This window comes from Mercenaria mercenaria, chromosome 12 (assembly GCF_021730395.1).
Source record: "Mercenaria mercenaria strain notata chromosome 12, MADL_Memer_1, whole genome shotgun sequence".
Classification (NCBI taxonomy): domain Eukaryota; kingdom Metazoa; phylum Mollusca; class Bivalvia; order Venerida; family Veneridae; genus Mercenaria; species Mercenaria mercenaria.
Window position 1 is genome coordinate 22,663,664 of NC_069372.1, and position 23,872 is coordinate 22,687,535.

A 23,872-nucleotide genomic window follows, 5' to 3' on the forward strand; every position below is an offset into this window, starting at 1 on the left:
CTTGAACAAAATGTGTTTGACCAGGAGACCTCGGCCAAATTTGATAACTAGCCAAATCGGTCTAGGCATTTTGGAGTTACGGCCCTTGAATTACCGAAAAATCGGCCTTTTTAGCTCGACTATTCAAAGAATAGTAGAGCTATTGGACTCACCCATGCATCGCACTTATTCACTGTGGTAAACTGACCTACATTGCACAGGTTCCATAACTCTATTTTGCTTTTTTACAAAATTATGCCCCTTTTTCGACTTAGAAATTCTTGGTTAAGGTTTTGTATGTAAGCTGGTATCTCAGTAACCACTTGTGGGAATGGATTGAAACTTCACAGACTTATTCACTGTGATAGACTGACCTACATTGCACAGGTTCCATAACTTTATTTTGCTTTTTTACAAAATTATGCCCCTTTTTAGCTCAACTATTCGAAGAATAGTCTAGCTATTCTACTCACCCTGGCGTCGGCGTCGGCGTCACACCTTGGTTAAGTTTTTGCATGCAAGTACATACAGCTATCATTTAAAGGCATATAGCTTTGAAACTTATTTATTCTTTTTCTAGGTCAATTACCAACCTCACTGGGTCAAGTTCCATAACTCTAACATGTATTTTGAGCAAATTATGCCCCCTTTTGGACTTAGAAAATTCTGGGTAAAGTTTTACATGCAAGTTACTATCTCCAAAACTAATGCAGATATTGAATTGAAACTTCACATGTGTCTTCGGGGTTATAAAACTAGTTGATAGCACCAAGTCCCATAACTCTGACCTTCATTTTGGCCAAATTATGCCCCTTTTTGTACTTAGAAAATTTTGGTTAAAGTTTTGCGTGCAAGTACATACAGCTATTACTAAAAGGCATATAGATTTGAAACTTATTTTTTCTTTTTCTAGATCAATTACCTACCTCACTGGGTCAAGTCCCATAACTCTGACATGTATTTTGGCCAAATTATGCCCCCTTTTGGACTTAGAAAATTCTGGTTAAAGTTTTGCATGCAAGTACATACAGCTATTACTAAAAGGCATATTGATTTGAAACTTATTTTTTCTTTTTCTAGATCAATTACCTACCTCACTGGGTCAAGTCCCATAACTCTGACATGTATATTGGCCAAATTATGCCCCCTTTTGGACTTAGAAAATTCTGGTTAAAGTTTTGCATGCAAGTACATACAGCTATTACTAAAAGGCATATTGATTTGAAACTTATTTTTTCTTTTTCTAGATCAATTACCTACCTCACTGGGTCAAGTCCCATAACTCTGACATGTATTTTGAGTAAATTATGCCCCCTTTTGGACTTAGAAAATCCTGGTTATAGCTTTGAAACTTATTTATTCTTTTTCTAGGTCAGTTACCAACCTCACTGGGTCAAGTTCCATAACTCTTAACATGTATTTTGAGCAAATTATGCCCCCTTTTGGACTTAGAAAATTCTGGTTAAAGTTTTACATGCAAGTTACTATCTCCAAAACTAATGCAGATATGGAATTGAAACTTAGCATGTTTCTTCGGGGTTATTAAACTAGTTGATAGCATCAAGTCCCATAACTCTGATATGCATTTTGGTCAAATTATGTCCCGTTTCGAACTTAAAACTCTTTTGATATTTAACATTTTGGGTAATAATTTCCTGCTTCTGTGACAATATTTCGAATAGTCGAGCTTTGCTGTCTTACGGACAGCTCTTGTTCGACTTAGAAATTCTTGGTTAAGGTTTTGTATGTAAGCTGGTATCTCAGTACCCACTAATGGGAATGGATTGAAACTTCACACACTTGTTCACTGTCATGATCTGACATGCACTGTGTAGGTCCCATAACTCTACTTTGCTTTTTTTTTAAATTATGCCCCTTTTTCGACTTAGCAGTTTTTGGTTAAGTTTTTGTATGTAAGCTTGTATTTCAGTATCCGCTTATGGGAAAGGATTGAAACTTCACGTACATGTTCAGTTTATGAGCTGATAAACACAGTGAAGGTTCCATAACCCTTTTTTCCATTTTTACAAAATTATGCCCCTTTTTGACTTTTGTATTCATTCAGTTGACAAGGCTGCTGAATAGTCGAGCGTTGCTGTCCTCCGACAGCTCTTGTTACACTTGTCCACACTCTAAGTCGAACATTTCTCATCAGAACTTCACCAAACTTAAACAAAATGTGTTTGACCATGAGACCTCGGCCAAGTTTGATAACTAGCCAAATCTGTTTAGGCATTTTGGAGTTACGGTCCTTGAATTACTGAAAAATCGGCCTTTTTACACTTGTCCACACTCTAAGTCAAACATTTCTCATCCGATCTTCACCAAACTTGAACAAAATGCGTTTGACCATAAAACCTCAGCCAAGTTCGATAACTAGACAAATCGGTCCAGGCATTCTGGAGTTACGGCCCTTGAATTACTGAAAAATAACCCTTTTTATACGCACGTTTGAAAAACGGGATGTATTATGGGAACGCCCCTGGCGGGCGGCGTCCACAGACTTTGTCCGGAGCATATCTTCTACATGCATGGAGAGATTTTGATGAAACTTGGCACAGTTGTTCACCATCATGAGACGGAGTGTCATGCGCAAGAACCAGGTCCCTGGCTCTAAGGTCAAGGTCACACTTACAGGTCAAAGGTCAAATTCAAGAATGACTTTTTCCGGAGCATATCTTCTTCATGCATGGAGGGATTTTGATGAAAGTTGGCACAATTGTATATCATCATGAGACGGAGTGTCCTGCGCAAGAACCAGGTCCCTAGATGTAAGGTCAAGGTCACACTTAAGAGGTCAAAGGATACAAGAATGAAAACTTTGTCCGGAGCATATCTTCTTCATGCATGGAGGGATATTGATATAACTTGGCACAAATGTTCACCATCACGAGGCGGAGTGTTGTGCGCCAGAATCAGGTCCCTAGGTGTAAGGTCAAGGTCACACTCAGAGGTCAGAGGATACAAGAATGAAAACCTTGTTCGGAGCATTTCTTCTTCATGCATAGAGGGATTTTGATATAACTTGGCACAAATGTTCACCACCACGAGGTGGAGTGTCATGCGCGAGAACAAGGTCCCTAGGTCTAAGGTCAAGGTCACACTTAGAGGTCAAAGGATACAAGAATGAAAACCTTGTCCGGAGCATTTCTTCTTCATGCATAGAGGGATTTTTATATAACATGGCACAAATGTTCACCACTACGAGAAGGAGTGTCTTGCGCAAAACCAGGTCCCTAGGTCTAAAGTCAAGGTCACACTTAGAGGCCAAAGGTCAGATACAAGAATGACTTTGTCCGAAGCATTTCTTCTTCATGTATAGAGGGATTTTGACGTTACTTGGCACAATTATACACCATCATGAGACGAAGTGTCATGCGCAGTTCCCTTCTTTAGAATTACTTCCCTTTGTTGTAACTATAAATAGCTTATATTATAACTTTTGGCAACCGAAAGGAAAAACTTTAAAAATCTTCTTCTGAAAAACCAGAAGCCCTAGAGCTTAGATATTTGGTGTGAAGCATTGCCTAGTGGACCTCTACCAAATTTGTTCAAATCATGACCCCGGGGTCAAAATTGACCCCGCCCCAGGGGTCACTTGATTTTACATAGAAAAATCTTAAAAAATGTTCTTCTCGAAAACCAGAAGCCCTAGACCTTAGATATTTCACATGTAGCATTGCCTAGTGGACCTCTACTAAATTTGTTGACCCCGGGGTAAAAATTGACCCCGCCTCAAGGGTCACTTGATTTTACATATGAAAATCTTCAAAAAAATTCTAAAAATAAACCAGAAGGCCTAGAGCTTAGATATTTCACATGTAGCATTGCCTAGTGGACCTCTACAAAATTTGTTCAAATCATGACCCCCGGGATCAAAATTGACCCCACCCCAGGGGTCACTTGATTTTACATATGAAAATCTTAAAAAATCCTCTTCTCAAAAAGCAGAAGCCCCAGAGCTTAGATATTTGACATGTAGCATTACCTAGTGGATTTCTACTAAAGTTGTTCAAATCATGACTCGGGGTCAAAATTGACCCCGCCCTAGGGGTCACTTGACTTTACATATGAAAATCTTCAAAAAATTTCTTAAAATAAACCAGAAGGCCTAGAGCTTAGATATTTCACATGTAGCATTGCCTAGTGGACCTCTACAACATTTGTTAAAATCATGACCCCCAGGGTCAAAATTGACCCCGCCCCAGGGGTCACTTGATTTTACATAGGAAAATCTTCAAAATTTTTTCTAAAAATAAACCAGAAGGCCTAAATCTTAGATATTTGACGTGTAGCATTGCCTAGTAGACTTCAATAAAATTTCTTCAAATCATGACCCCCGGGGTCAAATTGGCCCCGCCCCATGGGGTTACTTGATTGTACATAGAAAAATCTTCAAAATTTTCTAAAAATCATCAGTTTGACATTTGAAACATGTAGCTCATATTACTCTGGTGAGCGATCCAGGGTCATCATGACCCTCTTGTTTATTACTAGTCCTAGGGAAAAATCGAGACCACTTTTCTGTAGTACAACATGCATGCTTCATCCAATTTTGAGGTGTATTTTGACCAATCTCTACTTGGTAAAGATTTTTGTGTGGACTTGCAATTTTTTTTGGGATTTTTTTTTTATGCCCCCGAACTTAGCATGAATGTGTACCACAGTAAGACCTGTTGCGCGCAAGACCCAGGTCCGTAGCTCAAAGGTCAAGGTCACACTTAGACGTTAAACGTCATTTTTCATGATAGTGCGTTTGTGTCAGGTCCATATCTTTGTCATCCATGGATGGATTTTTAAATAACTTGGCATGAATATGTACCACAGTAAGACGACATGTCGCGCGCAAGACCCAGGTCCGTAGCTCAAAGGTCAAGGTCACACTTAGATGTTAAAGGTCATTTTTCATGATAGTGCATTCGTGTCTGGTCCATATCTTTGTCATCCATGGATGGATTTTCAAATAACTTGGCATGAATATGTACCACAGTAAGACGACCTGTCGCGCGCAAGACCCAGGTCCATAGCTCAAAGGTCAAGGTCACACTTAGACGTTAAAGGTCATATTTCATGATAGTGCATTGATGTGAGTGTCCGGTCCATATCTTTGTCATTCATGCATGGATTTTAAAATTATTGGGCATGAATGTGTACCACAGTAAGACGACGTGTCGCGCGCAAGACCCAGGTCTGTAGGTCAAAGGTCCTTAACTCTAACATCGGCCATAACTATTCATTCAAAGTGCCATCGGGGGCATGTGTCATCCTATGGAGACAGCTCTTGTTTTTTTTTTTAAAAGATTAACTTCCCTTAGTTGTTACTATAATTAATTTATATTGTAACTTTTTTATAATTGACCGTAGGGAGAAACCAAGACCACTTTTCTGTGGTACAACATAGATGTTACTTTCCAATTTTTGGTGTATTTTAAGGTATCTCTACCTGGTAAGGAGTCTTTTTGTGGACTTAGAAAAACAAAACACTTACAGTGATTACTAAACAACCACAAAATTAAAATTCCATTTGCAAATACAGGTGCTAGAGTAAAGAAATTTGCTGTGACGGGCGTATATTGTGACATTCTTGCACTCTTGTTACTCTTGTCTGCACTCTAAGTCGGACATTTCTTGTCTGATCTTTACCAAACTTGAACAAAATGTGTTTGACCATAAGACCTTGGCCAAGTTTGATAACTAGCCAAATTGGACCAGGCATTTTGAAGTTACGGCCCTTGAATTACCGAAAAATAAGCCTTTTTACGCTTGTCCGCACTCTTAAGTCGAACATTTCTCATCAGATCTTCACCAAACTTGAACAAAATGTGTTTGACCATAAGACTTCAGACAAGTTCGATAATGAGCCAAATCAGTCCAGGCATTTTGGAGTACTGGCCCTTGAATTGTAGTGAGTAAATAGTATATAAAGACTGACTTGCTATTTAGATGATTAGGCAGTTGTGGGAGACATTCCCTTTTCTCAAAAGCAGCTCTAGTTTAATTCTAAGAGGTGCATTTAATGGGTGATAACTTTTTTGTACCAAATTAAATTGTTAACGTTTGTAAAATTTGTTTCTGTTCACAGCGATGTTGCAAATAAATTTTTGTTTCTTTGCTAGATCATTAACATGGGGGAAACATATTGTTTTTGCCTTTGCCATCTGTCTGTCTGCCCATCTGCATTAAGCTTGTCCGGCTTTCACAGGTCAAACTGCTGGCTGGATTTCGATGAAACTTAGGAGTGATCTGTACCAAGCCTAGTTGTGCTTATCACAGGCATGTTCCACTTCGCTTCACAAAATGGCTGCCAGTGCTAAAAATAGAAAAATCTTGTCTGGCTTTCACAGGTCAAACTGCTGGCTAGATTTCGGCAAAATTTCACAGGAATGTTCAGTACCAAGCCTAGTTGTGCATATCGCCAGCACGATCTGCTCTTCTGCACAAAATGGCCACTATAGCTAATAATAGAAATATCTTGTCTGGCTTTCACAGGTCAAACTGCTGGCTGGATTTCAATGAAACATTACAGGAGTTATCAGTACCAAGCCTGGTTGTGCATATTTTTCTAATCAAGAAAACTTGCAAGATGAAAATAATGAATGCAATCATAAAACAAACAGTATGTATTTATTAATAATAAGCATGTTATATAAACAAACAGGAATAATGTTTTTTTGTTGTTTTTTTTTCATTCTAATTCATTGCAAGTTTCTTCTAGTGCATTTTCAATGAATGTCATTATACATTCGTCATATTACTGAACATACCATTGATACTCGTGTAAAATGTGCAGATTTATGACCCCCAGGACCACCCCCCAAATCGTAAGTGCATAGTATTCATGGGTATAGACGATTTTCCAACTTCAAATGGGTTTATTTACGATTTTCGCCATCTTGGTAAAGGGAAACAACTCTCCGCGCTGTCTACGCTAAAATCTAACATTGCCGTTACATTCAGTAAAAGATCGAGTGTTTGTTGTTTTTTTTTTTTCTTAAACAATTTTAATTTCATATAAATTTAATATTATTTTGATGAAAGAAATACATGTATAAAAACTCATAGACATTATGATACTAATTAAAGATAGAATATTATCTCCAACCAAGATCAAACAGTGAACAACAAAACTGACACGAGATGTCACGCTACTTGCCGATTTATTCCAAACGAGTCCAATTACACATTCAACCTGAATTCTTACATGTGCAATGTTACGTGTAGTTTCAACATCTGTCAATGAAAGCTGTGAACGACCTTTAATGAAAGAAGGAATATTGACCTGCGCACAGTACATACCAACACTTGTCTGCTATGTCAAAACTGTGATCAGCTAGAACTAAATCCCCCGGAAGTAATTTATTCAAAATTCCACAATGCTCTGTTATATGTTTGTCACTGGCTCTGCCACCCCAGGCTTGAGACAGATATGAGATAGAACCTTGAGGTGTAATCCCAATCAGAAATTTGACAGTGTTACTGTGTTTGTATGAAGACCAAGTTTGAGCATGCGCCAACAAATTTTTGGGTCGCTGAATGAACACGTCAAAACAATCAATAATAACCGCAGTTTTTTTTTGCAAAATGTTGTCTAAATTCCAGTGGCATTGTGAGTTGCAGTTCTTCTCTTTCTGGCCAGTATATTAAATGCTTGAGTCTCACATACATCACATGAACAATTATAATAAATGTTCTAGACACTGTTGATGCAGAAGTTTGAAAACGATAGACTAAGTCTTGAACTGGTAAATTCAATTTCAATTTCATTAAAGTCATAAGCACTCTTTTAAATGCACTAAGTTCTACAAGTCTTGGTTTTGGAATGAATGGGGCAGTGAAGTTAAATATTGTCATTAGAGTTAAATAGTCCGGTAACCCTGTGTAGTACTTCACTTTTTCTTTGGGTTTTTTTCCAGCGATGCTTGTGAGGGCACTGTGTCAATAATTTGTGTTTGCAACACAACGTTCTCAGTCAACATTCTTTGATATTCACTTTCAACTTGGCTATCCGACAATGGGTCAATCTTAGATGGTGGACTTTCAAGTTTTTCTGTTTTACCCATTAGCAAAAATGAACAAGACGGTTTCACAACTAAAGGTGTGGCAATGAACTCTGGTTCTGGAGGCTGATCGTACAGAGCTAGTAGTGCTCTAGCAATGTGATGCTTCTCTTTAGTTTTCTGTCTCTCCTGCACTCTGTTGAACCTGTAACGTTTAAGTTTATCTTATTACTGCACTTAAATAATAAATGGTTTGATCCTAACCACTTCCATGGTGGTAATGTCTTTAGGCAAGACAATATAAGATGAATTTATTTCAACATAATCTCTCTTCAAGAAAGGTTCCATATTCATCAATTCCCAGGTGTTATTAATATCTTTCTCAAACGAGAATAAAGAAACACTAGTTAGTATATCAACTGTCAACGTTCAAAGCCGGAAAGTTTCCTAAACTTTAATAGCTTGATAGCAAACAAGTAGATCTAGAAAACAATAAATTTTCTGTACCTCTTTTCTGCAGTTTCCAACTTTCGAAGTTTCTTTTCGGATTTTCTTGGAGTGAGAATGTCACCAAGTTTCAAAGTCGGTGCCCAGTCTGGGTTTGATCTCTCATACATACTTGACAGTTTCCCTGTTTAAAAAATATATAGGTCTGTTTTATTGATGTTAAATGTTGTGTACACTATGCAGAAAAAATACATTACTTTAAAATCACAGGATGCAAAGACAGTTTAACAGCATTCAACAGTACCTGATATTAATATTTACCTTGACATCTTCTCTTACTAAAATTATTTAAGAGAAATTTATCAAAATCGGCACCGCAGTAATCTACTTTCGATTTCAAAAACTTACAGAAAAAGATAGGGTCAATATATTTTCTGATCTAAATTTGATTGTACCCCCCGACAACAAAGTTGTAAGGGGGGGTATACTGGTTTCAGGTTGTCTGTCTGTCTGTCTGTCCATCTGTCTGTCTGTCCGTCTGGTCGTCTGTCCGTCTGTCCTTAGACGCAATCTTGTGCGCACCATCTCTCCTTATCCCCTTGACAGAATTTAATAAACTTCACACAAGTGATCAGTACCAACAGTAGTTGTGCATGGGGCATGTTAGGTTCTTTTAGAAAAAGAATTTGCAGAGTTATGGGACTTTGTTTTTTTGTTACTATACTATATACATAGACACAATCTTGTGCGCACCATCTCTCCTCATTCCCTGGACACAATTTAATGAAACTTCACACAAGTGATCAGTACCAACAGTAGTTGTGCATGGGGCATGTTAGGTTCTTTTAGAAAAAAAAAATTGCAGAGTTATGGGACTTTGTTTTTTGTAACTATAATATATACATAGACACAATCTTGTGCGCACCATCTCTCCTCATCCCCTTGACACAATTCAATGAAACTTCACACAAGTGATCAGTAACAACAGTAGTTGTGCATGGGGCATGTTAGGTTCTTTCAGAAAAAAAATTCCAGAGTTATGGGACTTTGTTTTTTTGTTATTATACTATAGACATAGACACAATCTTGTGCGCACCATCTCTCCTCATCCCCTTGACACAATTTAATGAAACTTCACACAACTGATCAGTAACAACAGCAGTTGTGCATGGGGCATGTTAGGTTCTTTCAGCGACAAAAATTGCAGAGTTATGGGACTTTGTTTCTTGTTAACATACTATGTACATACAGTCTTCATATGCAATCTTGTGCGTGCCTAATCTACCAAACCCTTGCACACAATTTAATGAAACTTCACACAAGTGATCAGTACCAACCCTAGTTGTGCATGGGGAATGTTACATTCTTTTAGATAAATATTCTGCATAGTTATGGGACTTTGTTTTTTGTTACTATACTGTATACATACAGTTTATATACATACAGTCCACATAATTATGCAGTCTTGTGTGTGTCAAATTGCAATGTACTGTGTCAGTGCATGCGGGGGGTACATTCATCACCTTTAGTGATAGCTCTAGTTGTAATTGATTTTTATTGATAGAAATTAAATGCCTGTTTCATTTGTGACACATTAATCAACACCTGGCTTTGTTATATCATACAATAAACAACAATCAACAGGGGTAAATAGGTGTGAAAATATCCGAAAACTTGTTTACAAATTCGTTATTAGCGAGGATTAATTGATGTAAAGGAGTAAATCCTTTTTTTTTTCTTTCGTTGTTTGATTTTTTTTTTACATCGGGAGATTTGGACTTCTTATCAGGGTGATCGGGTTTTACATCCAGAACCGGGAGAAACCCGACGAGATCTGGAAAGGTGGTACGACTAAAAATATTGTTATATTTGGTGTCGGCTCAGTACGATTTCTCCTTCTTTGCTGTATAGTAAAACAAGCACTTTTGGACATGGATTGTGAATTTCACAACAAAATTGCAGCATTGACAGCTCTGTATTTCTGAAGAGTAATACTATCCCAGTCAATATATCACAGAAAAACACCACCATCAACAATGAACTTTTTGGCTACACATCAAAGTATCTAGTTCATGTTTAAATTTCCCACTGACATTTGTCATGGCTGCCAGTCTGGTGTAGTTTTTTAATCCTTCCGCACAGAAATGTAGTCCTGAAAAACACACATAAAACAACTATTAAAGACATCAGAAATAACAAAAAATGTACACAGTATCAATAAATACATTTGGAATTTAACATATCAAAGTAGAGATAGTGTTAAATTGAGAACTTCAAAATTTCAAAGAAAGCGGGCCACCCAAGGATCATTCTTGTGAAGTTTGGTGTAATTCTGCCCAGTGGTTTTCAAGAAGAACTACGCAAGACTGACGACAGACAACGCACTACGCAAGATGGACATCAAGCATTCACAATAGCTCACCTTGTCACTTCGTGACAGGTGAGCTAAAAACAAGCATACAGTACTCCAAATTATAGGACGTTTTTGCACCATGTGATAATTTTTGACTATAGCCGTCCCTCCACCTGGCTTAGAGGGATGACTACTATAAAATATCTAAGCATAACACGAGTCATCCAGAGAAACCATTTGAGTAAGACTGAGCTTACAGCTGACATATTTACGACTCCTGAAAAAATCTTACTAATGCTTCAATATTTAATTTATCAATAAATTTTTGTCATACCTTATACTCTGGAAACTTCACCAGTCTTCTAATCCTTACACTGGCTAAGCAGTTCTGTTTTTTGGTTGTTTTATTCTTTGGCGGCCAACTGTGGCATAAGTGTGATTTTTATCTGATGTCTTCATTTCACAAAGATAAAAAAAATTGTGTTACGTAACATTATCTAAATACACAGTGCCAACTTCTTATGTGATCATGACTCCTGGTTTATTATGTTAAAAATGTCTCCTGAAGCATATGTGTAAATCATTTCATTTATCATTTGTAAATGTGGTAACTTCATTGATTACTGGGTAATATGGGTAGTAGTGAATGTCTCAATTCTACTCATAATAATATTTTATAAAAGCTTTTAGAATTCATCTGATTATGGAGAGCATAACATACACAATTGATCAACAAACTCAAAATATATACACCATTAAATTTAAAATCACATGTGTAACTAAACCAAGAGGGCAAAGTGACCCTAAGATGCCAGTGATACAGTATGGATTTCTATGTGCCTATAAAGTCTGAATATTCCCACATTAAATGGGTCTTAAGTTTAAATGGCATGTAAATAACATTTCATGTTTCATGTTACATTTATCTGACTAGAATGATATGAGAAAAAAAAACAAGATGTTTTTGTATCACTTTATTAACTTTGCCTACTGTTGTTTCTTTCAATCAGATTATTATTTTAAATGCTAGAATGCTCACAAGTTTAAAATCAACTTCTAAAAAGCCTTATTGGTGCCACAGAGCTAGTTTTCAAACAAACCAAGCTGTTCTGTAGAAAAAAGTTATGTGCAAGTTTGCTTAAAGTTGAAATCAATTAAAATTGAAAGCACTATGCTGAACACATAAATGTACCATATCATAAATGGACAGAAATACAGACAGCAGAAAAACAAACAGGTCCCGACAAATGTTGATGGATTATGGATGAAAATTAATCAAAGTCACTCCCTTCAGTACTTACATGTAACAGATCATGAAAGCAAACAAAATAATGCAGATCTATGAAATTTTTTAAATGCATTGGACCAGAAAAAGCAATGCAATAAATACTTACTTTCTTTTTCTTCCTCACATGCCCCGAGTGGCAATTGTACACCTCTGGACTTAAGACTATTAAGGGAATGCCATCGTATGCTTTCGTTCCACCACATGTTCTTGCAATGTCCTCAAATCTTATATGACACTGGGATGAATTTTGTAGTCCTGGAGAAGATAAAATCATAGAATTTCATAAGGCCCTTTTCTATTCAGATGAAATGCACAGTATCTCTGTTAGGTAATTTCTGCTTCGAGATATGTTTGATACAATGTGCATGGTAACTTTAATAGCCTCTGATGTGCTGTGAAACAGTTTCTGATATAGTATATGAAGGTACAGATTCTAGAGGTACAGATCCGTAAGCCTGCATGGACACTTCCAACTTTAAATGCATTGGTTTTACTTTTAAGGTTCTTGTCAAGTCTTTTGAAACCACCCCTCGAGTGAATTTTTGTTTTAGTTTTATACGCAACACATATCCTGGCTTATCTTATACTATGCCAAAGTATCCATAAGTAGAAGAAAATTTCAAGACAGGTTATATTTTATGGAACAGCACATTTTGTCCTATTTCATGTACATTGACTGTTTATGTTGTTCTGTAGAAGATTTGTTTGTTTTGGGTTTAACGCCGTTTTTCAACAGTATTTCAGTCATGTAACGGCAGGCAGTTAGCCTAACCAGTGTTCCTGGATTCTGTACCAGTACAAACCTCCGCAAGTAACTGCCAACTTCCCCACATGAATCAGAGTGGAGGACTAATGATTTCAGACACAATCTCTTTTATCAAATAGTCACAGAGAGCATACGCCACGCCGGACGATCGAACTCACGAGTCACGACCCCGCGATCCGTAGACCAACGCTCTTACCTACTGAGCTAAGCGGGCAGTGTTCTGTTTCTTTTTCAAAAGTATTTTTCCATTAATTTTATGATTATTGTAGGGTCTAACATATTTCTCCAGGTACTCAGTGAGTTGAAAGTGTTACAAACAATGTAGATTTAAAGAAGATATACATTGTAACAAACACCAAAAAAGCGATTTTGATAGTGTTTTTATAGTGTTTATTAGAAATATTTTTTGTTTGGTTACACAAGTTGCAAAATGAAAGTGAAAGTATAGCTGTCAAAATTGTAATATATATCGTCATTGTAATATATATGTATTAATCTATTGAGATGGCTTATTGACACACAAACAGAACAAGACCCGAAGGATGGTTTATATATTTAATGTGTGTTGCATCCAAAGTATATACTCACACTCTTCTATAGAAATATGTATATATCTTACATACAGAAACAATAAAGAAATATGATATCATAGGTGGAGCTTAATCTATCTTGTAGACTTGCTTACTACAAAAATGTCCAAAAACTGCAATACTTCAAAAAATATATCAATCAGTTTTCATTTCCAGGAGTACCAAGGAATGTATATTAGACATACATATCTACAACAGAAGCAAATTTAGAGAAAATTATGTTTGAAAAAGAAGTTTGATATCAGTGATTTTTTTTTTTGCCCTTTATACTCATAATTGTTATTTTCATTATGAGATGATATTAATGTCAGGAACAATTTGGGCCAAATTAGCCAAGTAAATTTGGGTCGATTCAGCAATGGTGCAAATCATCCTGTTTCCGTCCTATTCTCAAACAATCGATTTAATGGTAGGACAAAACTTAAACCAGTACCACTGAATTCCACTGTTTTTCGGCTACACTGCTTTATGCACCTCACATTATCCCTTTTCTCAGCATGCTGGACCAGGCCAGTAACTTCTTCTAATGAACTGAGGACATGCGACGCCATTTCTGTTGTTGTTGTTACACGTATCCTGCGTGTGCACTCATTGGTCTCTAACAGGCGTGCCCGGGCACCTGTAAGGCGGAGCTCTGGAAACCTACAGCAAATATGTGACAGAACAAGGAATGCGTGACATTTAATGCTATTCTCTATACCTGTGTGTCGGGGCTGGCCCCAGGAGTAAAAAAAAACGCATTATCTATGGTATCTTGCGGCAGAAGGGAGGCAGAAATATATGGAACCCTATCGCGGTTCGTACATTTTTGGTTCTTTTTTTTTTTTTTAGTTTTTTTAAAGAGAAATAAAAAAGAGGGGGCGGGCAGGGATGATAATCTAGGAATTAATTTATTATGGCCTTAAGCCCGGGTCCTAGACTTGTAATCTCTGAAAACCTCTGACTGAAACAGGGTCGTAGGTTCGAGACCAACTACCGACTAGGATTCTTTATGTGAGAAAGTAGGCAGTTGCATACGGACTTCAGGGTCTAGTAATGGTCTTTCTTAGGAGTGATGGTTAGGTGAACTGACCGCCTGATATAACTGAAATAATGTTGAAAATGGGCGTAAAACCGAACTCTGAAACTGATCCATATTAAACAAGCACTTCTTTTATATAATTCTTCTCAATGTAATAAAAAGATATCAACTTGAATTTTTTAGTAACTTTTTTTATTATTTTAATAGTACATAAAAGTATTATAATATGGTCCATTGTGAAAAAAACTGTGCACTTCTACTTTCCTTTAGAACATAACCAAACGTCTAAGACGTATTAATTCACAATTTATTTTCCAGTCTTCTTTTCTTTTCTAGAATTTTGATTTTGGTACCACATATTTCCTTTTCAATGCATTACTTGCAGACTTTGGAACACATTTTATACAGATAGGATATGAACCTTCCTTTTTTCAATGTTGTCTGAGCCACAGTAAAAGCATTGAACCACCACAAGAGAAGTCTAAAAAATTCTAAAGTCTGTTAAGGACATCCTTTTCAGTTTCTCTCAACATTGTTGTTGAATATATTACCATTGGCTTCTCACAATCAACGCAGTACACAAACATGCGAAAAGTCTTTGCTGTCTGTGCTGAGGGAGAGAATGGAATCTGGTGACTAGTCTGAGATTTGACGACATTTCCTAGTTTCGTTTTGGCATGATTCATCACTGTATAATGTACGCTTATAGAATAAACAGAACACCAAACGCCTATTAAGGTAGTTCTGCACGTTTGGATCGAAATTATTTCTACAATATAGAATTTGATTAAACTCTGATTTTTCAAAACTTCAGAATATACCTAGAAAATTAAGTAAATAAAAAAGATAGCGTCGTGTGCTTGATTTTTTGCTACACTGATTTGAAAAATAGGGACCTCACGCAATATTTCATAATGGGAGTCTATGGGAAAAGCATAATTTTCATAACATTTTTGCGAATAGAAAATTTTCTACAATGTAGATTTTGATGAAACTTCTAACAGTTGTAAGTAAAGGCATGGCGTATAATTTGATGAAATAAAATGTATACGTCTGTGTGCTAATTTTTGAGATCTTTGACCATGATTAAAATAAACCGGACATTCCGCGCTAATTTTAAGACATTATTTTGAATTATTTAACATGTGATATGTTTTAATATCATATTTTGACTTTAGAAATATGGCAGCAGTGCCATTGTAATAAATTTACTCGCAGGTTGCGATTAATTCATAAAATGATTTTCATTTCCGTACGCCGAATCCAGTCTTTATTCTACGCTTTCTGGAAAAATGATGTTATGCCATCACTTCCTGTTTATCAAACGTGCAGAACTACCTTAACCGAGATGAACAGAGTAACCGTTCTTGACGATTTATTCGTACTCACTTATTTTCGTTCTTTCGTCCTCATTTTTAGCTCAATGCTCAGGTGAGCTATTGTGATCGCTCGATATCTGGCGTCCGTCTGTCATCTGTCTGTCGTCTGTCAACATTAAGCTTGTGTATGCAATAGAGGCTGTATTTTTCAATTGATCTTCATGAAATTTGGTCAGAATGATTGCCTTGATGAAATCTAGGTCAAGTTCGAATATGGGTCATCTTTGGACAAAAAGTAGGTCACTAGGTCAAATCAAAGAAAAACTTGTGTATGCGATAGAGGTTGTATTTTTCAGTTGATCTTCATGAAATTTGGTCAGAATGATTGCCTTGATGAAATCTAGGTCGAGTTCGAATATGGGTCATCTGGGGTTAAAAAGTAGGTTACTAGGTCAAATCAAAGAAAAACCTTGTGTTTGCGATAGAGGCTGTATTTTATCAATTGATCTTCCTGAAATTAAGTCAGAATGATTGCCTTGATGAATCTAGGTCGAGTTTGAATATGGGTCATCTGGGATCAAAAAGTAGGTCACTAGGTCAAACCAAAGAAAAACCTTATGTATGCGATAGAGGCTGTATTTTTCAACTCATCTTCATGAAATTTGGTCAGAATGATTGCCTTGATGAAATCTAGAACAAGATGAAAAATGGGTCATCTTGGATCAAAATGAAGGTCACTACGTCAGATTAAAGAAAAACCTTGTGTATGCAATAGAGGCTGTATTTTTCAATTGATAAAATATAGGCCAAGTTTGAATATAGGTCATCGGGGGTCAAAAACGAGGTCACTAGGTCATATCAAAGAAAATACTTGTTTAAACTCAAGAGACCACATTTTTGGTCCAGTCCTAATGAAAATTGGCCAGAATATTTGTTTCCAGGAAATCACTAGGTCAAACATGTTTATACTATTATGGTGTGTTTCTCAGGTGAGCGACCTAGGGCCATCTTGGCCCTCTTGTTTTGTTGAATTTTCTCTTTTCGCGAATTTAGTCAATTTTTCTTTGATAAAAAATTTAGATGCAGCGGGTCAAAATTGTATGCAGCGGGGCCTGAGAAACTAAAAATTAATTTTTTTTGGCCTTAGATATGTTTAGCGAGTAATAACACTGTCACAGGATACAGGTTTCTTTGAAATTTTAGCGAAGTGGTCGTATTGTAGATCTACCCCCTTGAGAAATATCACGCGAGAGTTGGCAAGATCTGTGATTACCCGATTCCAAAAGTGTCAGTGGTACTCAGGTGAGCAATAAGGGCCACTTAGTTAAAGACCTCCTTTTTAGCTCCACTATTCGGTGAATAGGGGGGCTATACTACTCGCCCCGGCGTCGGCGTGACCCTACTTGGTTAAAGTTTTTCAGCAACATTTGTTTTTCTGTCATATCTTTGTTACTATTGCTTATATCTTACTGTAACTTCACATAAACATTGTCTAGTATACAAACAATGTATGTGTAGGGGCTGAGCCCATTATACCCAAGGTCAAGGTCACCAAGCTGTTATACTTACGTTATTTTTAAGGTTAAAGTTTTTCGGCAACCTTTGTTTTTCTGTCATATCTTTTTTAATATTGCTTATATCTTAACTGGCCCATTTTACCCAAGGTCAAGGTTACCAAGGTGTTATATTTAGGTTATTTTTAAGGTTAAAGTTTTTCGGCAACCTTTGTTTTTCTGTCATATCTTTGTTACTATTGCTTATTTCTTACTGTAAGTTCTCATAATCATTGTCCAGTATACGAACATAGTATATGCAGGGGCTGGGCCCAATATACCCCGGGTCAAGGTCACAAAGGATTAGAAATATTTGTTTATAATCGTCATCTGCATGTGTGGTTACATACCCCATAACTCTAATTGTATTTTTGACAGAATTATACCCCTTTTGTACTTAAACTTTTTTTGCAATCTTCGCTTTCTGGATATTACTTTAATGCAATATAAGATAAAGACTTGAAACTTAAAATGTATCTTTATCACCATCATCTGCATGTGTGGTAACAATCCCCATAACTCTGATTTGTATTTTTTGACCGAATTATGCCCCTTTCATACTTAAATTTTTTTAACAAACTTTGTTTACTGGACATAACTTTGGTACTTTATAAGATGATGACTTGAAACTCAAAATATATCTTTACCATCATCATCTGCATTTGTTGTAACAATCCTAATAACTCTGATTTGTGTATTTGATGGAATTATGCCCCTTGGTGTATCTTCCTTTTATAGTAGAGGTCTCTTATTCAGACATATATTCATTTTATTGTCAAACCCCCTAATAGTGGAGCGCGCTGTCTTACGGACAGCTCTTGTCTTCTTTCCCTAGTATACCATTTATTATTTTGTTTGATGCTTCATTTGATGCTTCATCCGCAATAGTGTGTTTCTTCAGTTCTGTACGTAGGTCATCTTTTACATAGTTAAAACATCTCAGATTTATACTCCTTTGATCTTTATGCAACAGGGCGCCCATCTTGCATAATGGCTGAACCCAGACCCTTCAGTGATGCATCACATTCAACCGTGACAGGCTTATTTGGGTCAAAATATGCTAGTACGAGACTGTTTGAGATAACCCGCTTCATTTCTTGAAATGCGTCTGCTTGGGGCTGATCCCAAAGAAATTCTATGTCCCCTTTAAGTAATGACTGCATGGGGCTCGTGATATCTGACAGATTCGGGGCAAACTTTTGAAGGTAATTAACCATACCTAGCAGATTTTCTAGTTCAGCTTGATTTGTGGGAGCGGCAATTTAAGATATTGCCTGGTCCTTCGTGGGGTCAGGCTTGAGCCCATCTGAAGTAATCATGTGACCAAAGAAAGGTACTTCTTTCAAGCCTATGCGGCACTTATCAGGATTAGCATAAGTCAGCTGGACAAGATCTAGATCAATGGAAGTTTTTAGACTCAATAGAGGTAAGGCGGGAGTGTCTACCACATGGAACAATGTGTCTATAGTTTTGCTTCTGTATCGGCATTGTAATTTGATCTTGCCTAATACTTGGATTTCATTTCCAGTGTAGGAAGTCAACTTTGAATAAGAGGGCTCTAAAGGGGCACTGATATTCAGGGATTGAAATTGCTCTAGTGGAAGAATGTTTGCAGCGCTCCCTGTATCAACTTTAAAGCTAACGCTTGTTTGGGAAGGGCCAAGGGACAAATTGACAAGAGCACGATCAGTAGAGTTAAAAGTGCTTACTATATTTATTTGAAATTCCTGCATTTCTTCTATAACATTTTGACAAACAGAGTTTAGTCTGTCTTTGGCACTTTTTGATCTGCACACCTTAGCAAAATGATTTAACTTGTCACAGTTAAGGCATTTTTAGCTCACCTGTCACATAGTGACAAGGTGAGCTTTTGTGATCACCCTTCGTCCGTCGTCCGACTGTGCGTGCGTGCATCAACAATTTCTTGTCTGCACGATAGTGGTTTCATTTATGATTTTATTTTAACCAAACTTGCACACAACTTGTATCACCATAAGATCTCGGTTCCTTTCTTGAACTGGCCAGATCCCATTATGGGTTCCAGAGTTATGGCCCCTGAAAGGGCCAAACTCAGCTATTTTGACCTTGTCTGCACAATAGCAGCTTTATTTATGATTTGATTTTTACCAAACTGGCACACAACTTGTATCACCATAAGATCTTGGTTCCTTTCTTGAACTAGCCAGATTCCATTATGGGTTCCAGAGTTAGGCCCTGAAAGAACCAGAATTAGCTATTTTGCCCTTGTCTGCACAATAGCAGCCTCATTTATGATTTGAATTTAATCAGACTTGCACAAAACTTGTGTTGCCATAAGATCTCAGTTCCCTTTTTGAACCGGCCAGATCCCCTAATGGGTTCCAGAGTTATGGCCCTTGAAAGGGCCAAAATTAGCTATTTTGACCTTGTCTGCACAATAGCAACTTCATTTATGATTTGATTTTAACCAAACTTGCACACAACTTGTATCACCACAAGATCTTGGTTCCTTTCTTAAACTGGCCAGATTCCATCATGGGTTCCAGAGTTATGGCCCCTTAAATGTCCAAAATCGGCTATTTTGGCTTTTGCAGCCATATAGAGACTTCATTTATGGTTTTATTTGATACAAACTTCCAAAATATCTTCAACAACAATAAATCTTGGATTTCATGACAAATCAGATCCAATCGTAGTTTCCAGAGTTATTTTATATCTGATTACCTCCCCTGATTGTAGTCAAAATGGATTTATATCAGTAAGTACTAACAGGACTTATTTGAAATTTCATTATAGTCATTAGTTGGACCGAGCCAACTTACCTCCCTTTATTTCAAATTAAAATGGGTATATCTCCGTAACTAATGAAGATACTGATCTGAAATTTCATTTATGTCAACAGATTTATTTGGCAGATCCTTCTTTTGTTAACTTACAATAATTTTCTTTTGAATTACTTCCCTTTTACATTACTATAAATAGCCTATTTTTAGTAACTTTTTTATTATTGGCCGTAGGGAAAAACCGAGACCACTTTTCTGTGGTACAACATGGATGGTACCTCCAATTTTTAGGTGTATTTTGACATATCTGTACCTTGTAAGAATTTTGTTTTTCTTTTTGGTTAAATTTCTTTCCTTTGTTGTTCCTGTCCTTTGGACTTAGATATTTTTTCTGAGGACCTTCTTGTCCTCAAATGCAATGATAACAGGTGAGCGATATAGGGCCATCATGGCCCTCTTGTTGTTTTTGTGTACGAAATACAGATGAGGGAAACTGAGACAGGTTGTGTAGAAGGGTCCTTAGTAACCTTGCTAGCTATATGGGTAACTGTATTTTGCGAAATGGAACGGAACAAGAAATAATTTTCAAATTTAATGCAGTAAAGACACCAACAATCAGATCCCCTCATTGACATCCTTAATAAATTTAATTGCGGGTATAAACAATATATAAAAACGTATTATCAGCATACACACATCCCCTTCTAGGGGTTGTAATGACAACAACAGTAGCAACAAAACACCACCACCAATAATAATAATAATATAATTTATTATATGTTGTTCCATTCCGTTCCACAAAATACAGTTAACTGTATTTTGCGGAACAGAACGGAACAAGAAATAATTTTTAAATTTAATGCGGTAAAGACAACACCAATAGCAACAAAACATCACCACAATAACAAAAAGAATAATAATAATAATAACAATTTATCAATATCATAATGAGCACTCTCTTCACTGTTATTAACGTCATATCCCTCATCTTAAGAAATCATGTACAATTCAACCCTATTTAATCGGCAGGTACAGGAAGCTTATTAACTTTAGCAACAAAACACCACCAACAAGAACAATAGCAACAATAATAATACTATATATATATATATATATTTATATATATGTTGTTCCGTTCTGCAAAATACAGTTACCTGTATAGCTAACTGTATTTCGCGAAACGGAATGGAACAAAAAATAATTTTTGTATCCATGCAATTTCTTTCAAATGCGAATACAGACAAAGGCAACCTTATTCATTGCAATAACTATCATAATTATTATTATTAACGTTTGTATTAAATTTTACTTATGTGTAATATTTATTGAAATAATTTCCCCTAATGATGCCCCAGAACTTGTTCCGTTCCGTTCTGTTTCGCAAAATACAGTTAGCCCTTTACAGTAGTACACTTGTTAGTTTTGTATAAATAATAGTATGTTCCATTCAAAGTCCCTAACACTAAAAGAAATTTTAAGATGCAATATGATTAACCAGTGGTGTTAATTAGGGAGGTTGCGATTTCGTATGTAAAGTTATGTCTCCCACCACACAGTGGTGTAGGAGATATATTTATTTACTCCTGTCTGTCTGTCTGTCACAAATCTTGTCCACACTCTAAGTCGGACAATTCTCATCCGATCTTCACCAAACTTGAACAAAATGTGTTTGAAAATAAGTCCTTGGCCAGGTTTGATAACTAGCTAACTAGGCACTTCAGAACTATGGCCCTTAAATTACCAAAAAAACTGATGCCAGTGATACAGGTCTCAGTGCATGGTTGACTCACATACATAATGAAAGGCCATTTACTCTAAAACTTGCTCCAAAACTATCAAAGATATATTTTCTGTGAGTAAACATTATATAAACACAGACTTACTATTCAGATGATTAGGCAGTTTGGGAGACATGCGCTTTACTCAAAAGCAGCTCCAGATTTTCTGTGTTCTACATGGTGCTTTCCCCTTCGAGGAATTACTAGTATTCCCCGACGAACCTTTGTGATGCTTTTTCTCTGAATCCCCAGAATCTGAGGACTTTACTTCATCTTTTTCACTATCCATTGTGATAGAGCGTATCAGTGGATGATAAAATTTGCACCACGAGCAAAAACAGAAAATAAAAAAATTCTCGAAAAACAGTAAAACACTAAAAAGAATGTAACTGTACGTAGAAACAAGTCACAACCAAAAATACTAATAAACACTACTTAAAAGATGTTTAAACCACTTTAAATATTTAATTTTTCATGACCACGTTGAGGAATACTAAACCATCCGCCATGCGGTAACACACTGATGCGCATGTGCAGAACACAAGCTCATTAAATGATGAAAATAGTTTTGAATGAAATAGAATTGAATAATATACCTACGTATAATTGAATGATATACCTACATTTAATTGAATGATATACCTCTTCTTAGTCTTCTATTTACTACACTCAAACATAACTTTGAAGATTATGTGTAGGTGCTGAATAAAAACTTATGGTGTTTTTACATCAAATTTGTACATGTGCCAAAACAATAAAACTTTGTACACTGGTTGATGTTTAAAGATTGGGGGCAGAGATTAGAACAGGCACAGTGACATAAGCTTTGAACGAGTCAACAGTGGCTGCTGTGTGTGCAACAGCCAGCAACATGTTCCACTGACCTGCTGTTCTCGGGGAAAATGAATATACTACTTATAAGAATCTTTGGGTGTGCCAATGTGTCTGAAGCTGTATGTTACCTACTTATAATTGAATGATATACCTGTGTATAATTGAATGATATACCTATGTATAATTGAATGATATACCTATGTATAATTGAATGATATACCTATGTATAATTGAATGATATACCTATGTATAATTGAATGATATACTTGTGTATAATTGAATGATATACCTACATATAATTGAATGATATACCTATTTATAAATGAATGGTATACTACATGTACTTACTTATAATTGAATGATATACCTACATATAATTGAATGATAAACCTATGTATAATTGAATGATATACCTACATATAATTGAATGATATACCTACTTATAATTGAATGATATACCTATGTATAATTGAATGATATACCTACTTATAATTGAATGATATACCTATGTATAATTGAATGATATACCTACTTATAATTGAATGATGAATGATATACCTGTGTATAATTGAATGATATACCTACTTATAATTGAATGATATACCTACATATAATTGAATGATATACTACATGTACTTACTTATAATTGAATGATATACCTACATGTAATTGAATGATAAACTTATGTATAATTGAATGATATACCTACTTATAATTGAATGATATACCTACATATAATTGAATGATATACCAATGTATAATTGAATGATATACCTTCTTATAATTGAATGATATACCTACTTATAATTAAATGATATACCTACATATAATTGAATGATATACCTATTTATAAATGAATGATATACTACACGTACTTACTTATAATTGAATGGTACACCTTTATAGACGACATCCACCATCTGATATTAAGAAATGCTTCCATTTCATCATGTTTTAAATGTTCGAAAGGCTTAAGAATTTACCTTTGAAATACAAATAAGATGGTACTGAACAAATTTTTTAATCAAATATCCTGGTCTAGAGGTTATACAGTTGTGTTTGGAGTTCAGTCTGAAAACGCCAGCGTCCAGTTGGTAGGTTCTCAGAGTAGTCAATGGCAAAGTAGCATCCCGAGACTGGCCTCCAGACTCTGCTGCATAACTTACATATTTCATGTTAAGTTTC

At 36.1% G+C, this 23,872-nt stretch overlaps 1 protein-coding gene across 1 annotated transcript; it reads right to left on the reverse strand.

Moving 5' to 3' along the window:
- Nucleotides 1-6,611: 6,611 nt before the first annotated feature.
- Nucleotides 6,612-12,696, reverse strand: LOC128547268 (uncharacterized). Its single transcript, XM_053519421.1, has 3 exons — nucleotides 12,171-12,696; nucleotides 8,484-8,607; nucleotides 6,612-8,181 (listed from the first exon to the last, which is right to left on the reverse strand). The coding sequence occupies exons 1-3, from the start codon at nucleotides 12,265-12,267 to the stop codon at nucleotides 7,866-7,868; spliced, it is 537 nt and encodes a 178-aa protein (XP_053375396.1). The 5' UTR covers nucleotides 12,268-12,696; the 3' UTR covers nucleotides 6,612-7,865.
- Between the last annotated feature and the right edge of the window lie 11,176 nt (nucleotides 12,697-23,872).

Excerpts from the sequence above, each read along its gene's own strand:
- LOC128547268 (XM_053519421.1), bottom strand. The coding sequence starts at position 12,267 with ATGTGGTGGAACGAAAGCATACGATGGCATTCCCTTAATAGTCTTAAG. Across the intron at positions 8,608-12,170 it reads ATGTGAGGAAGAAAAAGAAA|GGAAACTGTCAAGTATGTAT; the intron begins GTAAGTATTTAT and ends TTTTTTAAACAG. Across the intron at positions 8,182-8,483 it reads TTGGAAACTGCAGAAAAGAG|GTTCAACAGAGTGCAGGAGA; the intron begins GTACAGAAAATT and ends TAAACGTTACAG.